Source organism: Megalops cyprinoides, chromosome 5 (genome assembly GCF_013368585.1).
Source record: "Megalops cyprinoides isolate fMegCyp1 chromosome 5, fMegCyp1.pri, whole genome shotgun sequence".
NCBI lineage: Eukaryota > Metazoa > Chordata > Actinopteri > Elopiformes > Megalopidae > Megalops > Megalops cyprinoides.
The window spans coordinates 33242197-33259093 of record NC_050587.1 but is presented as its reverse complement, the minus strand read 5'-3'; the positions used below and the strand labels follow the sequence as shown (position 1 = coordinate 33259093).

The 16897-nt window shown below is 39.4% G+C and overlaps 1 protein-coding gene across 1 annotated transcript in view; it reads left to right on the top strand.

Annotated features, from left to right (window-relative positions):
* Nucleotides 1–4933: 4933 nt before the first annotated feature.
* chd1 (chromodomain helicase DNA binding protein 1) overlaps nt 4934–16897 on the top strand; it is a 30353-nt gene continuing 18389 nt past the window's right edge. The window contains exons 1-6 of the mRNA XM_036528771.1: nt 4934–5249; nt 12535–12690; nt 14680–14893; nt 15251–15388; nt 16440–16510; nt 16712–16870. Coding sequence (XP_036384664.1) covers nt 12638–12690; nt 14680–14893; nt 15251–15388; nt 16440–16510; nt 16712–16870 — 635 coding nt within the window. The 5' untranslated portion in view covers nt 4934–5249; nt 12535–12637. The remainder of the gene's footprint in view (nt 5250–12534; nt 12691–14679; nt 14894–15250; nt 15389–16439; nt 16511–16711; nt 16871–16897) is intronic.

The following is a 16897-nucleotide window of genomic DNA, read 5'->3' as shown; positions in this document are numbered from 1 at the left end:
GCACTGCCGTATGTGGCCTTTTTAATTGCGCTAATGTACCCGATGTTGATTGTACACCACTCCATGTAAAAGCGTCTGGCAAAAGAGTAAATATAAATGGAATGTCAGTGCTCACTTCTCTCTCCATCACCATTAACCTGCACTTGAAAGAACTGCGTGGTATTAGTCCTCACCATTGATCTTTGTTTACCAACCAGATTAGGGACTGGCATCTAACCTTGATGCCACAGACCACCATCTTTGTACAGCAAAAAGCACACATGCACTTTAAGATATTCATATTGTCTATTTTTCATAAACATTACTACAAAGGACGAGGAGATTAACATTAAACTCTGTGAATATGAAATTTGGGGAACAATCCAGAAATACACCTGCAATGGTCAAATTAAATTAGGGACATCAAATGTAAATTTCTAAAAATAAGCCATGAATGTTTAATGCATGCACGATATTGAAATTGAAATCATTGTTTAATTCTTCTGAGCAGTTAAATATCAGGATGAATTCATTTAAACGACATGTTCAAAATTCTACACTTGTGCCCTTGGAGAGCTAGATAACTTACAGAATCATGGTACTCCATAACGGTGACGTAAAGAAAGAAAATCCTAGGCGACATGTGTGTAAAAAGTTTAACCTTGTAATTATAGCCACCAGAGGGCGTCACGTATCCTGAGTGACGCTAGGAATAAACCCTTACTAACCGGCACGTGAAACGGGGTGAGTTGTACGCATCGGGTGAAGGACATTGCATTAGCAGAGTGCTCCGGCACTGTAATATTTCATTGTCGAGTTTTGTTCGATGTAAATTCATACAAATGGCTGAGGGGACATTTCAACCTATTATGAACTTTCAGATCGGGAAGATGGTGTTTGGTAAGCAAGCTGAAATTCTGTCAAAATCAGATATTTATCGACTCTTTTTCGTATTCCAGGCTGATATAGGATTTTTTTGGTCAAATTTCAGTAAATGCTTCAGCATCGGCCCATTCTTGAATTTGAACTCACACTGGAAACTTGGTTGCAAACAAAACCATTATTACAAGTTCATACTCCACTATACCAGATAAAGATACGATTTCATCAGCTAACGCATTGCTACTAGGTTTTATCTCTCACTTTGATTTTAATATATGTGATTTCCATGCAAATAATGATATATTAACAAAACGTAGTCTATTATTCAAAATATCATTTGAAAGGTATAAATGAACCTTCCCCTATTACAGAAAACTCACATCTGAAGGGGCTTAAGAAGGTACCTTTACTGGTAAAATATTTTTTTCACAGCCCTGCTGTAACCTTAACCGATGAGCAATATAAGGTGAAATGTTTGTTGGTATTATGAAAATATAGGGAGAGGCCTTCTCTTTTAAATAAGGCCAAAGTATACTGTTATCATATTGTTTCAGAAAATAGATGAAACATAACCTTATGAGGTATAAATATGAGGTTACATATTCAATCACAGACCTCTGTTTCTAGCTGATGTATTGAAGTGTCTTAAAATAAAAGTAATAGTTACATACAAGTCAAACGTAAGTATAATGTTGTGGTTTGATGTACCATGCATACACAGAGCTGCAGTCAGAAAGGCATAACTGCCTGCTAAATATTTTCTGCATCTGTGCTTTCAAAAATTAAGTGTAAACGTACGCCTTTCACACATGTTTGAATGATGATCGTATGAATTGTTTGATCCTTTAGGAAATATTTGAAGAGTTAGCACACTACTGATAATTATTTGAGATTATTTTTAAATACGGGAGGTGACTGTAGGTTCTAGAGTGACTAGGCAGCGAAAGTGATTAGAATTAAATGTGATGTAACCAATCACACTTGACTTTCTAAAGATTTCCCCAAGAGGGCAACACACAAAAGCTGATTTAGACCAACCCAAGACAACCAAAAGAGTAGGGGGGTGGGGTCTGAGAAATCTAGGTCACGTCATGTGACCTGTTGTATGAATGACAATAGTGAATGGAGGGCCTAAGAATATGTGCCACACCGTTGTTGTGGTCATCTTCATGTTTTTTCACCCACTTTCTTTTATTTTTAGTAAATACTTGCTGGAAGCCTCAAATTGGGTTTGACAGCCATTGCACTAAGTCTAATACTCAGTACATCTGTGAGTGGCACCACATTCTTGTGTTAGGTGTTACATCTCAGTTGAATATGTTCCAAATTCTTAAGCAGCTCCATTTCTTCTTCTGTGTCTCTTATACTTCTTGCTTAAAATGCAATGCAAGATACTTCTGCTTAATTTGTTACTTGTTAGTTTTTCTTTGGTTTGTTGCACAGAGGTGACAAAGCACGAATGTGTTGGATTTTTAAAAAATAATATTTTGAAAATGAATACAAATTGCAATGAGCATACACAAATTTTCTCATGTTATTTGGTTATTTAATCACTTTTAGCTGCATCCAGGCAAACATAAGCTGAAAGTGCAATGATTTACTATCATACTCACAGTCAATACTGATTTCAGGTTTTTGTTACAATGAAGAAACAGTATTGCACTGACAATAACAATATTTCTTAAAGTTTTATTAATTTAAACAACTTGGTTTCGGACAAAATGAGACAAAAGCAAACGTGACACTTATGGGTTCAAACAAACAAGGGAATATTTTCCTCCATAATGTCATGAACAAAACAAACAGAATGTTGTTAATTACTGAATGTAAATTTTTCTTCTTCACCATATTTTAAGTTGGAAATACATGCAACAGGAAGTACCAACAAAGTAAACCACAATAGACAAGGAAACAACCCAAAGAAGCATTATCCTGAGGGAGGTCATGCAATACCCTAAAGCACATCCAGTTCAGATCTTCATGAAAGCTGACCTGCATATGATGTAGATACAATCTTTCTGTCAAATTAAACTCCATGTTTTCACCATTATGCAAGTGGCATTTCAGTTAGTGGAAAGTTTCTATGCGTATGAATGTTGTTAAAAGATATTAATATCAACACTTCACTGCCTTTTGATTTCCTTTGTTTTTCACATTTGGTGTACCACAGAAGGTTATATAAGAACAGCCATTTTTAGAGAGGGATATTTTGTGGGTTTCAAGATATAAATAAAATCTTGGAGATATATATTTTTCTACCATCTGAACCTTCCCATTGATTTTAAGGGGTCTATGGTTGTCAACATTTGGGTTCCAGATACCATTAGAATATGTACAGTTCCTGGATGTGAGAATGATTAGAGTGAACAGAACACTAGAAGATTAATCCATAACATATTCTCATATAATGATAGCAACTATTTTGGAAAAGCGTGTTGTAATGCTTCATATTATCATGAGCACACTTAGGATTGCCAATTACTTTAAGAATCAGAAAAGTATTCTACACTCATGAGAAAATATTCCCCTTAACATCTTGATTGAAATAGACCAGATTTTGTGGTATTATTTTGTTCTTTGGTTTAAATATTTAACTGCAAAAAGTATCACACTGAAATATGCTCATACAATACAGTCTGTCACTTACCATATCAAAAATGGTTATTCGCAAGAAGGCCCCTACTTTCACTTCAAAAGTAGAACTTTCTTAGTCAACCTTCTGGAAAATCTGAGAAAATCTCATTACAAAATAGGTCTAATTTCACACAGAAAGACCCAGGAAGGGAATATCTAAATTTCAGACCATCATAAATTTCTAAACAGCAGGACAGCCCAGTGGAAATCATGAGAGGACCCACAGAGAGAACATATTAATCACATAATCTTTCATTTGTTTGTTCATTTATTATACGAAGCCCTTTGCCTGGTTAAGAGCGTTGATAAGCTGAGGCCTTGCGTGAATGAAATCTGTAGGTGTTCATTTGCTCAGGGTAAAAGGACAGCCATCAGACAGAATTGCCACAATGAAGGCAATAAACCATTAAAACCATAACAAAGATATATCATTTTTTTAAACAACCCATGACAAGAGGAGCTTTCATGAAACCTTTTAGATATTCAGATATGTTTCACACAAACTACAACATTAGTTTTCCATTGCTCTGGGTAGGTTTTCCCAAATTTAAAGCAACACAATCAAAAAGTATGCACTCCACACAAGGAATTTATATTTTTAACAGATACGCATCAAAATAGACAGATGATTTAAATTTGCCAGTTCTCTTTAAAACAAACAAAAAAATACTAATGAGTTTATCATTGTGAAACCTACATTTTCATTATATAACATTACATTCATTTTCAGCTTTCTAACAATGAATTAAATCTGTGTCTATGAGAGTATGTGATAGAGACAGTAAGGGGAATGTGAACATTCTGAAGTTTGTGAGAACAGAGAGCTAGACGGCACAACTGAGGATTAAAAAAAAATCTGGCTATAAACAATACTTCAGATGTAGCTTTTTGCAATATCATTGGAACTGTATTCATTTGACTTTTGTGTGCATAATCCACGATCCTATCCGTTACCCTTTTTAAACCAGAAATTGGAAGAAAAAAAATGTTTTTTTTTTTTTTATTTCATCTTATCTTACGGCCTCATCTTAATTTTATAGATCACAGCTTCTTGATAGGCAACAAAACTTGCTTTGATTCTGATGTTGCCTTTCATGGGGCAAACATGAAAATTGTATTTGAAGAAGTTAGTATTGTTTACACAACATTGCCTGGGCTCTTCCGGAAATATGCAGACTCCTCATAGAGTTTGAGGATGCTGCGGTGTTGTTCTGCAAAGCAGCCGGCTATCTTCATTTACTCGGTTTTAGGGCAAGTGACATTTCTGGAACCCTGCACCCCCCCTTCTCTACCTCCTTCTCCTTTTTCCCTCGTCCTGGCTGTTTGTGTAGTTTTTTGAGGGAGAATGCAAGCGCCGTCGTGACGTCACTGCCCGGGGTTTCCACACTCGAGATCGTTGGAGTGTGAGAGCTCGACGAGTCGACGGCGTCATGGCGGAGGCCGGCAATGTTAGGACCCGCAGCTGAACTGCCTTCAATCCGTAATCCTTTGAGTAAAGAATACGGTGCCCCGTATAGAGAAAGGGAAAACTTAAAAAGAAAACAATTTTATTCATTCGGAGGGAGGAATCAAGGAAGATTGCTCGTAATCTCGTCCAGGATTGGGTTGGAGCAGGCTCTCTACGGGAGCTAGCTAGCTGGCTGCTAGCAAGGAAAATAAAATTGTTAGCTAGCTAGCTTGCTAGCTACAAGAAAAAAAGGACCTCAAAAGTCGGATCCAGACGGGAAAGCAGCCTGGCAACTAACTGGATCAAGGTACAAAAGCACGGCGAGACGATAGTGGGTTTAATGTTCGCTAAAAGTCAACATGATCAGTTGTGTAAATGCGGCTAGCCAGTCGGCTAATTGTGAGTGTTCCTCGGCTATCTGGTCGGCTAACGTTAGCTAGCCAACGTTACACAGATGCGGGAAGTGCGGGCGATTGTTGTTGAACACAAGCGCTTGCTAGCCAGCCAGCGACACAGACAGTCCGGGAATGGATCCTTAGCCAGCTAGATTACCATGCGTGATGTGTAAATATTTGTGATATCATAGGTATAGGGAGAGATGAAAGCATCATATGACACAGACTAGCTAGCCATTTTCATAGCATAACTTTTACACGGAGATGATAGCCAGCTAACTACACATAGCTGCTGTCCCAGAGTGCTCGCTAGGCAGCTAAGTCATCTGACCGCATATTTCGAGACGGGAAATCGGAGAAATTAGCTAGTTTGTTAGCGAAATTTAGCTACCTGGCTATCACCCAAATAGCTGTGTCGATAGTCTGTGTGAAAAAGGAGCCAATATAAATACGAATAAACCACACATAAAGTTAGCCAGCCAGCTAGCTAGCCACTTTTATCCAGAATAAGTAGCTAGCGTTAGCTTGCTTGCCAGCACCAGTATGACTATACTTTTAAATGTACCGCGGGTATTTCATAATGGTAATGGGATCGAGCGAGATGAGGACGATTTTGGGTTTCTAAGCAAGACCCCAACAGCGTGGTTTGCCGTTTTTTCCAGTTTGGTGGCTTGCTATCTGATTTGGTTACCTACGCGTCTCTGTTCTCTTCGGAACGGATAAAGAACTGCCTGTCCTGCCGTAAGTCGTCATGCAAAGGCGCTCCTCGGTGGGGATCATTGTCCAGGAGAGTCCGCCTGAAACTCAAGCACGCCGTGCAGGCCTCACATCGGGGCCTTTGCGGTCTGAATGATGTTGTTGGTGTTAGGCTGGTTAATATTTCGAGATGGGAGATTTAGATCGGGCCTGGAATTTTCTCACATTTAATCCATGTGCGGCGTGTGAATTAGCCTAGCCCGGAGTTTATTGTTAGCTGTATTTCTGACGTTTGATCTTTATTTTTTATTTCCAGTCTTCCTGCTTTTAGCAAAGTTAGCTAACCCGCTAGCTTCCAGGAATATCGGTTCTTGAAAATGAGTGCTTGCTTGTTAGCCAGCTAGCTGGTGGTGTAAAGCCAGTCTTTAGCTGTCAGCTAATGTAGGAAAAGGTTACATGCGAAGCCTAGGTCAGGGAGCCATGCTGGATTGTGTTCGGGCTAACTAGCTTTCGCTAATTTTTAAGGAAATAAGGCCGGGGCGATATGAGCAAAGGCGCTGTATAAAAATTATTGCGTGTCTTTTTCCTCTGGCGTTATGAAAGCACACTTTAGGATACACGAGTCTGTATTCGGTGATGAATCAAACTAGCTAGACAGGAATGTTACGAGAACTTTGATTGATGCCCAGTTGTATGCTTGTTGCCCAGTTGTATGCTTGTTGCTTTCGTAGTTTTAGAAGCGATCGTTGTAATAAATATTTTGGTAGAAAATTAATGCTGTTTAGGTACTGAATAAAGTTAAATAGTGTAAATATGTAGTCATCCACGATTTCGAGAATGTGAGCATGCCCTGAGAGCGATATTCAACGTCCCAACCAGAAAATACTTCGAAGAAAAACTGTTGGTCAGTTGAAGTTAAGCAACTGTTGTAGTCAAGCCAAATGTGTTCTGTTTTTTTCTTCTTTTCCATGGCAAGTTGATGAAAACGAAAGATTAACCTCTCATTAGTCTAAGCGATTAATACGAACAATTTATTTTCGTTAAGTAAAAAATTTCTAATCTATGAACAAGGCTAACCAGACTTAAGTTGTGCTGCTTCTAGCGACCACGTTCCAAATTAGTAGCCTTTTTATTTTTCTTTTTTAAAGGAAATGTCATAACCACTTCCAGCTGTTAACTGCAATATATGCACTAATGACATGACCGGTTTTGCCTTGTAACATAAAAGTTGTGTATTGACTCCTGACCACTTTGTGCAGGAAGTCTGTGATATATTCTGCCCATTTTATAAACTTAGATCGTATTTAAGTTAAGTTATGGTTATTTAAATTCATGTTAAGAGGAATGAAGGATATCAGAACCCTCAGACAGTGTTCAGACAAGTAAATGCCTATACAACACACAATGTGCTGAAAAGGCAGAGCTGAAAACAGTGCACCCTGGGAAACATGAATCTTGACGTAGGTCAGTTATGATTCTTGCAGCACAGTATGTTAGCGGAGAGGCTTCAGTTGATGCAGTGTTGTGTAGTGTATTTGTTGTCCCCACCACACAACTGGCTCAGTCTAACAGTTCGGTTATTAATTATTATTGTTTTTTTAATTAAATCATACAGTACAGCGGAAGATTTTACATATTCCCAATGGAAATGTGTGTAGCGAGAAATTGTGAATTTATATGGTTATTTTAGCTAATTGGAACAAATCAACCAAGGTAATTGGTCGGAACAACCAGCCCTCACGTGCCCTCCAGGGGTTGAGTTTTACACACGTAAAAGAGATAAAAGGTTCAAGGCATAGCACATCTGTTTAGAGGTAAGACGGAACAAGACACTTCGAAGTTTATGGATTAGAATGAGTAAGATTCTAAGGTCCAGTATTAGATACAGATACATTATATAAGTCTGTAAGTTTCTTAAAATATGCTAAATAAGTGAGAAATCAAATCAAATGTTTTGCTTATCAAGCTGTTAAAATGCTTTAAATGTAAAATGCCTTTTTTTAATAAGTGCTCCTTTAAGTGTTGAATAAACTGCACTCCACTCATGATAATTTTCCCATCCTCAGCTGATCTGTTAAATAGTTTGATTGCTTGAGATTAAATAAACACGTTTAAAAATTAGCTGATGAAATCCACACAGTCATTAGCATATTGTGTAACACACAGTAGTGCGACTTCATGACAAGTTAACTGGCAATGAGTCATTTTAGGTTGATCCAAAACTTAACTCTGATAGATTTCTCTTAGACCAGAGGGCAGAGGGCCATTGGTGATTGATTGGGTAGATTGTCATTTTCCCCCTTTAGAGGAAGCGGGTCCACTGAAACTATTTTAAAGACTTAAAAGTTTTAAGTGAATGACAATACCAGTGTACTTAGTAATGTAACGTGTAACTGTGTTATAATTCTATGTAATCATTGAGCTGTGCAGTTAGGTATTTTAGCCTACTATGTTATTTGTTATCGGCATCTTCACTTGAGTTAAATTTATCCTAATTTACCCAGTTTTGCCAGTTTTGTGACTGAATAAAATGAGTTTTATTTATGAGGATGAATGTCAGTTGATGTCCATTTCTTTCGAAGTGCATGTTGCCTTGAAACATGACCTCAAACCAGGGTAGATGTATGAGATTTTACAGACCTTTCTGATTTTGACATATAAAAGCTTTTTAATGTATGGAATGTTATTTGCTGTATAGGATTTTGGCTTTTACAGGTACAACATGTGTGTTGGATTTGGTGCTGCTGTTGACCTTTGCTTAGGTATCAGACATGTTCAACATGCTTGCTAGGTGGATGGATGTGAAATGATTTGGACTGTGAAGTTAGTTATGTGCGTCAAACATGTGAGTGCGGCAAATTTAAACAATGATGAAGTCAGAATGAATACTGTTATTTTGAGTTAAATGTTAAAGGCCAGTATAATTTTAACATGAGTTTACAGCATGGTTGTAAACACAGTAATACTTTTTCAGCTGAATAGGAACTTTTTTCTGCATTGGAGTGATTTAATTTCTTTGCCATTAAGTATTTGAGCAATACAGTTACTCGGACTGTTGCCTGTTCCTAATATGAAGTGAGGAATGGAGGAGTATGACACAAACAAGGCAGGTAAAAGGTGGACCAAGCACAAGTCTCTTTATGAATTCATGTCAGGGGTGCCCAGTCCTTCTCCCAGTAGTCCAACTTTTCTTTTTTTCCCTACAGATGAACACTTAACTACTTGATTCAACTAATTACTGCCTTAATTTAAGCAATTTAGCTGTTCCTCCCACTCATTTAAAGAGCTAGTGATGGCTACCTGGAGTGTAGCTATCCAGAGCTGGGCCTCAACTGAACTGATTACAGTCTTGTCCAATGAAGAGAGAATTATTAGTGTGGGAAATAACCAAACCCTGTTGAAAGCCTACATGGTAGTCCACATACATCCAGCAACCTACATGCATGGTTGCTGTACTGTTTTTCAGTCTTTGAGCTGCAACATTAAATCAGAATACTGGTTACATCTTAATGAAGATGAATGGTTTTTTTTTTTTTTTTTTGTAAAATTTTCTTAGATTTTTTGAAAATGTGTTGTTCTGCTTAAAATAAGACAAGCTGTTCCATGACCTCTTGAAAGTTGGCTTTCAAAGTATAGCACTACTGTTGTAACCATAGAAGCAAACATTAAGGGTTTTAAACATTTTTTTCCTCCTGTGATTAATTGAAGTAGTTCACTTATGCCGTTTTATTCACAACTGTACTTCCTTGATTTGTGAAGGTAACCAAGTCAAAGATTTGGAGAGGAAGCAACTCGTGGAATAAAATTATATAGAATTCTGAAAGTTATCGCTTGCAATTGGCATTTTAACTGATTCAGGAAATTTTACTTTTTGCATCACATCATTGATACACTCATGGTACAGGATGTGAAATATTTCAATGCATGTTATTATGGTTTATCTAACAGAAATTGAAAAAAAAAAAAAAGTATATTATATATATATATTATACGTATAGTTACTAGTTCACAACTAGTAGCTACTTGTTATAGGGATACAAGCCATGTTGGGACCCATGAGCAGACAGGACTGTTTAGACTTAATTCACTTGACAGTTCCCAGTGTTTGAACGAAAGGCTTCTGTACTAAGGGGTGAATCTAACTGGATTTTAAAATGTGGCATTCCACGGTGTGTTGTTCCAGATATTTTAATTTTGCATTTGTTTATGTATCTATTTCTAGGGCTGACTTCAGTCTTTAAGGGAACCATTAAACTGATGGCCAGTATATCTGACAGTATTACTCTGATAAACTGTGGCCATTTCTGGCCTTGGCTGCTCGCTTTTGTGATTTTGTACAAAATGCATGTACCGTATGTATTCAAAAGTGAACCTCCACAACATTCAGCTCCCCATGGCAGTGTCTGCGCGTCATGTGATTAATGGCTCTGAGGTAGATGAAATTTTTTTTGAAACATGCAGAGTTTTGACATGGAAGTTTTTAAACAGTTTAGCGTTTAGTTTCTAAATTGAAAAAGGAATGTTTCAATGTCAGACAGTAAACAGTAAACAGCACTTCCGGTGGATTGGGGCTGGTAATGGGTGATTATGAAAGAAAGCCACATACTTTACCCAAATCGATCGACTTACTCGTGCTCTGTATTCTCCTGTTCTGTGTAAGCTTTCATCTTTTAATATAAGCAAATTTCAGTGCACTGTATGGGGGAAGCAACTGACATGTTGCTCTTGTGGTCAGATACTGGCTTTTAGAGCGTACAAGAGGGAGACGTCTTTTCAGACCAAGACAAAAAATGTATGTTGCAATGTGGCCTGTGGTACCACTGTTTGCTTGCTGACAGACAAATGAACTACTCTGCTGTATATGTTTAACAGCGTTATGGTAAGCAGATCCATGTTTTAGCAAGATAACCTACAATATTATGATCTTGTTTTTCTGAAATTTGCCTTGCTCTGTTTAAACACCACATGGTTAGAACATATAATAAGCATAATTGTAACAAGCAAAAGCCAAACATGAATATTGTACTGGTTTTCTAGTTGACTCATTAGCTATACGTGTACTAGAAAACCAGTCAGCCACATTCTGACCGAATTAATAGCCCGAGAAACTACTGGAGCTAACTGTAGTTAAAACTACATCAGTCCCACACAAATAATATCAGTTGGACTAAGAATAATATGTGAATGCTCAGTGTCGCACAGATGCGGTGAACAGAAGATCAACTAAATTTTGATTAATTAAACATTGATGGTTAGCAATTTTCAAAACTGAAAATGATGGCTAACCTCTGGTTTTGCTAAAATGCCATGGATGCAATTCATTCATGTGAGGGGAGTGTAAATTATATTACAGCAGCAACCTACAATGTACGACGTGACTTGATCACTATTACAGAAATTTGAAACATGACAAGATTTAATTTTGTAATGTGTTGTGGTAATGGATGGAGAATGTGATTTGCATTAAGATGAGTATCCAAGGGAGAGCAGTGAAAGTGACTTCAGGTATCATTAACATTTTTCATTTGTGCTCATTTTCTTCATTTTACCTTAATGCCCTAAGTTTTCCTCTGTGTGTAATGACCCCTGATTTATTCTCCTGTGTCATCCATATTCCATGAGACCAAGGCTTACTAGCTCATACTGTAGTACCTGTATGTTATTTGGGCACTCAAGTGGAGCTGCTCACAGCACTGCAGTGAAAGGGAAGTTCAAAGCAGGGCTGAATGAAATCCGCATTGTTGAATTCGCTGAACAGTCGCAACACGATGAATCTGTTCAGTGCAGAACTTGGGCGTCTTCCGGATGAAGCAGTGTATTCTTAGCATGGTAGCTACAAAGTGGAGGCAAATGAAGTCTTTTTTTTGTTTAAATATTGAATGTTATTAGTTCTGAGTGAGTACCTATATTAAACTTTTAACACTCCTGGCCAAAAACTTACGACAGCCTTTGATGGAATCGTGTTTCTTAGACAGGGACACGTGTTCAGTGTGATATATTCCTGGCCCCCTCTCGTAACTAACTGTAGGACTGGTCCAAGAATGCACTGTACTATGTATACTGTTAAACTCCTAAATCCCCAACACGCTCCTTCCTGGAACTTTTATCCCCTGCATAATGCAGAGTTTGGTGCAGAGATAATGTTGGCCATATTTATTCTCATCTCTGATGCTGGTACATTTCATTTTGTTTTTGAACTTGATCAGAGCTGTCTTACTAGCAGATGGGTGTTTAGTTTCATTTATTAGTTTATTTAGCAGGGGCTGTACGCAACACTTTAGTTGCACCAGATTTAGCTATGTATCTAATTTGCATCTGCAGTCCCTGGGCAGGAAGCACATTAAAGCATTAAAATACATAGCAAAATCTAGCTGCTCTAGATGCATCCAACTACCTGACCGGGTTGTTAAAAATTATGTTTACCAAGTGAAATGTGGGGGGGGAAGGCTGATGCAACTGTGAAATTTCACGAATAATTCCTTTTGACATTTTATTTCACAGGTGAACCACTCTAAATAGGAGACCTGTATACAGTGGTTGTGACACTTCATCAGAAGCGGCCTGGGTTGACTGACTCTGAAGACTTCATTGCCGAGGCTTGGAAATGGATGGACGCAGTGAAGACGAAAGTGTGAGCAACAGCAGTGCAGAATCAAGGTAATCCCTTTCTTTATGATTATCTTTTAAATAACTGCCATAGTCAGCTGGCTCCTTGATGGCTTGGCGGTAGACATGAAAGACGTGTTCAATTACATTACATTGTTGTCATTTAGCAGACACTCAAATGCAGAGCAACTTACATAGGTTACAATGTAATCCTTGTCTACAGTTATGGTTACTGAGGCAATTGTGGGTTAAGTACCTTGCCCAAGGATACAACAACAGTGCCCCAGCAGGGAATCGAACCGGCAACATTGATGTTACAAACCCTACTCCTTGCCGTTACACCGCACTGCCGCTGTGTTCAAAGGTACAGTCATGCTTTGGTGTAAAGCATCAAAATTTACCCATTGTGTTACAAAGCAGTCTTTGAGTTGTTTACCTGGAAGGGCAAGGCCTGATGACAGAACGTTCTCGTCTGGCTAGCCTTGAGGAGCAGGTTGCGTTAAGAATCAACGACTCCCATGGTGAGATTTCACCACATTCAGTACAGTCTGTGCAAAAGTGAGTGACATTCTGGGTTGCCCCTGTGTTTATGGGAAATGTGGTGAACTATGTACAGCTTTATTAGTCTTTTTGAAACCTAGTCTCTTGAAATGTTAATATTGTAATTATTATGGCAGGAAAAACATTATGGATGGACTGAACTCTGGACTTATTAGTAATGTTAGTAATATTGTTGTTATAATTACCATGAGGGGCAACTGTACACCAGCATTTGGTGCTCGGAAGCAGACATTAGGGGCATTTTAAGGGAAAACATTAAACAAAATGGCACAAATCGCTTAATGGGTTTGCATTTGCCTGAATGGGTCCCTTTAATTGTTTATTCTGGCAGATTTCCACAACTTCTTGGCGAGGATGTCATAATAGCCCCAGAAAGCCAGACCTGCAAAGCGTGTTTTGGGGAAAAGAAATGTAATGATGAATTACTGTTGAAAATGGATCACCCTCAAATAGTCATTAAAACCTAAGAAAGCACATAAGCATAGTAACTCCTGTAAAGATGTTGTGATTTGTGGAACATGTAGGTGAGTTGCATGAATCAGAAATAATAATTTTAAAAAAAAAGATTGGATGTCTCCTTGGTTACCAACAATAGCGTTCCATGGACCATACCTTACTGTACTGTAAGTTTTTGCAGTGCAAATGGCCCTGGCTTGCTTGCACTTTAAACACACTCATGCTGACTAAACTGATTTTTTGTGTAAGCTGAAAGTAACGAATCAGGGTGTATTCCCTGAGTCACAATAAACCTTGTTTTTTCCCTGCCAAAGTTAAATGCTGTCATTATCAGCGGAGTTGCTCTGTGGGTGCCTTAATTCTCTGCTTACTCATGCGATAGAGTGAGTACAGCTGCATCCTAATCAGGAAACAGGAAGCAGCACTTAGGAGATGCTGTGTAGAACCGCCCCTAAGCACTGATCCTGGATCAGTATCTACCATTTGGGAGAAAATGGTTGCAGCTACAATTCTGGTTGAGGGCTCATTAAACGTCTGAAGTATATTTTTCTAAATATAATCTACCCAAAAAGAAAAGAAATGTAAATACCAAATATGAAGCTTAATTTAATTATTAAAACTGAATGAACTCCTTGTTCCTACTTGTTGATTGGAGCTTTTGTGGGTTATTGGACAATGGTTGTGGAATAAGTTATGCAGAGGCAGCCCCTATTGAAACCAACTATTTGAGTTGAAACCAACTGAAAGTGCTTTATGTGAAACTGAAAGTAGTTTTGCTTCTTAATGTGAACACAAAATGGCAGTTTAATGCATATTGAGAGCAGTAAGAGGCTCATCTACGATCTTCAAAAGACCAGATTTAAGAAATGCTAGAATGGAAGGACCAGAATGTAGGAAATATCCACGTGGAAACAGGGCTATTCCCTAGGTCATCTTTCACCCACTCTCCCCCGGGGTTTCCAGGAAAACGACTCTGTCTTCAGCCATGTGTAGCCCTCTCAGTTCCTCTGTGTCTCTCCGCAGTAACTCAGACGATGAGTCTGGATCCGGGTCGGGCTCCGGATCCGGGTCAGGATCCAGCTCCAGCAGCAACAGCAACAGCAGCAGCAGCAGCCAATCGGGGAGCAGCGACTCAGGAAGCGGCTCTGACTCCGGCAGCCAATCGGATTCAGACTCAGAGAAGTCCAAGGAGAAGAACCAGCCGGAGAACAAACCCCCGAAGATCGATGGGGCGGAGGTGAGTGGGTAGTGAGGGTGAGTGGGGTGGGGTGGGGGGGCAAGGGGGTCGTCAGACAGTGGGCCATCAGACAGTGGGCCAAACTGCTGTTTCTGGGAAAGAGATTGGGACATAATTGCACAGCAACCCTTATCACCTTAGCTCTTACTGTACACAGGTTCCCCTTTATAAGCCATAGAGCAGTTGTTCAGATAACATCAGTGACTTAACCATTTTATGCCGACATTTTCTCATGAAGTGAAGCGATGTAACTGTAGCATATGGTCCACCAGAATGTTGGTCATGATTAGTCAGCTTTCGGAGGCCCCCGAACGGGAGCCTGTTTTCCGACTTTGGTGTCCTGTGCTCTGGCTGCAGTTCTGGAAATCGAACCCCAGCATTCTGGCTGTGCAGCGATCAGCCATGCTCAGGAAACAGCAGCTCCAGCAGCAGCAGCAGCAGCAGCAACAGCAGCAAAAACAACAGCAGAGCTCCTCCAACAGCGGTTCAGACGAGGTAATGAGTGAACACTCCCCGCAGCCACGGCCCTACCTGAATTAGCACTGCGTCAATTACGGTAACAGCGAGGCATTACCCTGTGATAATGTGCAATATTCACAGCACTGGCTGCAGCAGGCATGATTCAGATGCAGGGGGGCCTCGTCTCTGATCAATAGCCTAAATACCTAATGACACCATTGAAATTTACCACAGGTGCTGTAATGTGAAACGCATTGATCCACAGATGAATCCCCCATGCTGATGATGCCTTTGAGGTTATAGCAGCCGATAAAGTGTCAGAAATGCCTGCCACTGAAAACATTCTGGATTTGATATGCTGGAAAGCGGCCATCTTTCTTCACGTGTATTAACCATAATGCTGATCTGTATGAGTGCATTTAGTTCTTTGAAAAATGCAAACATAGTTCTGCAGATGTTCTTAGTTGAACACATTATGCCACCAATAAGGCCTGTAGCAGTTCACCTTCATATGGGGGTAATTAAACAAGTCAACATCTTAATCTGTTTTTCCCACAAGTGTGCCTTTCTGGGAGTGGGTAAATAAAATAAATCCAAAAGCATGCATTTGCAGTCTAGTCTCTTTCTCGGTTATTTACAGTAACGCTGTACCATTGTAATCAGTTCACCATCAAAAGGTCAAATTCGCCATAATCTCACTGAGTAAAATGGGTTCGCCATCCTCAGTGTTGGAGGAGTTGGCACATGTGCCACTTTGGTCTTCAGTCTCTACTGAGAGTGCTCTGGACTGATAAAACACTCCGATTGCGCCGATAGAGGAGCCTATCAAATGCTGTTTGTGTGAAGCAAACAGAAATAAGTTGCTTGTGTGAGGGTGAATCCGATATTAGGTGGAGCTACTGTGTGGCACCAGCCACTTACTTGATTGAACTAATCAAAAGACTGTCAGTGACTCACTGATAACGCATGGTGGCTCCACTCATTTTGGGGGTTCACAGACTGTTGAATCTCCCATCACTGTAATTTGTTGTGATTAATGTGTATGTGTGTTGCTGACTGTTTCTTGTAAAATGTCTTCCTGTGGAAGGACTCATCCAGCAGCGATGACTCTGATGATGACTCGTCCAGTCAGTCAAAGAGGAAGAGAAAGCATAAGGGGTGAGTTCTTTGAGGAAATCCAGAGAGAGAATGTCAATGCAATCAGTCATCTCCTGGAAAGCTGCATTTTTGTCCTTTTTTTTAAAATGCACTTCTCACCCAGCCTCGCATAGTTCAGTGTGTGATGGCCAATTCAAAAGCCTGTTGTCTGCGTGTGCATCCAGCAAATCTGAATTTAAAAATGTTTCTGTCTGGTACTAGGTCTGGGTCTGGATCTGATTCCGGGTCAGGGTCCGGATCAGGTTCCGGTTCTGGTTCCGGTTCAGAGTCAGACTCTTCTGATGAGGCTGAGAACACGGATGAGACCGTTTCAGACTATGAGCCAAGTCACAAAGTGAAGAGCAGGAAGCCCCCTAACAAGTAGGTGTTCTACTGTGCTGAAACATG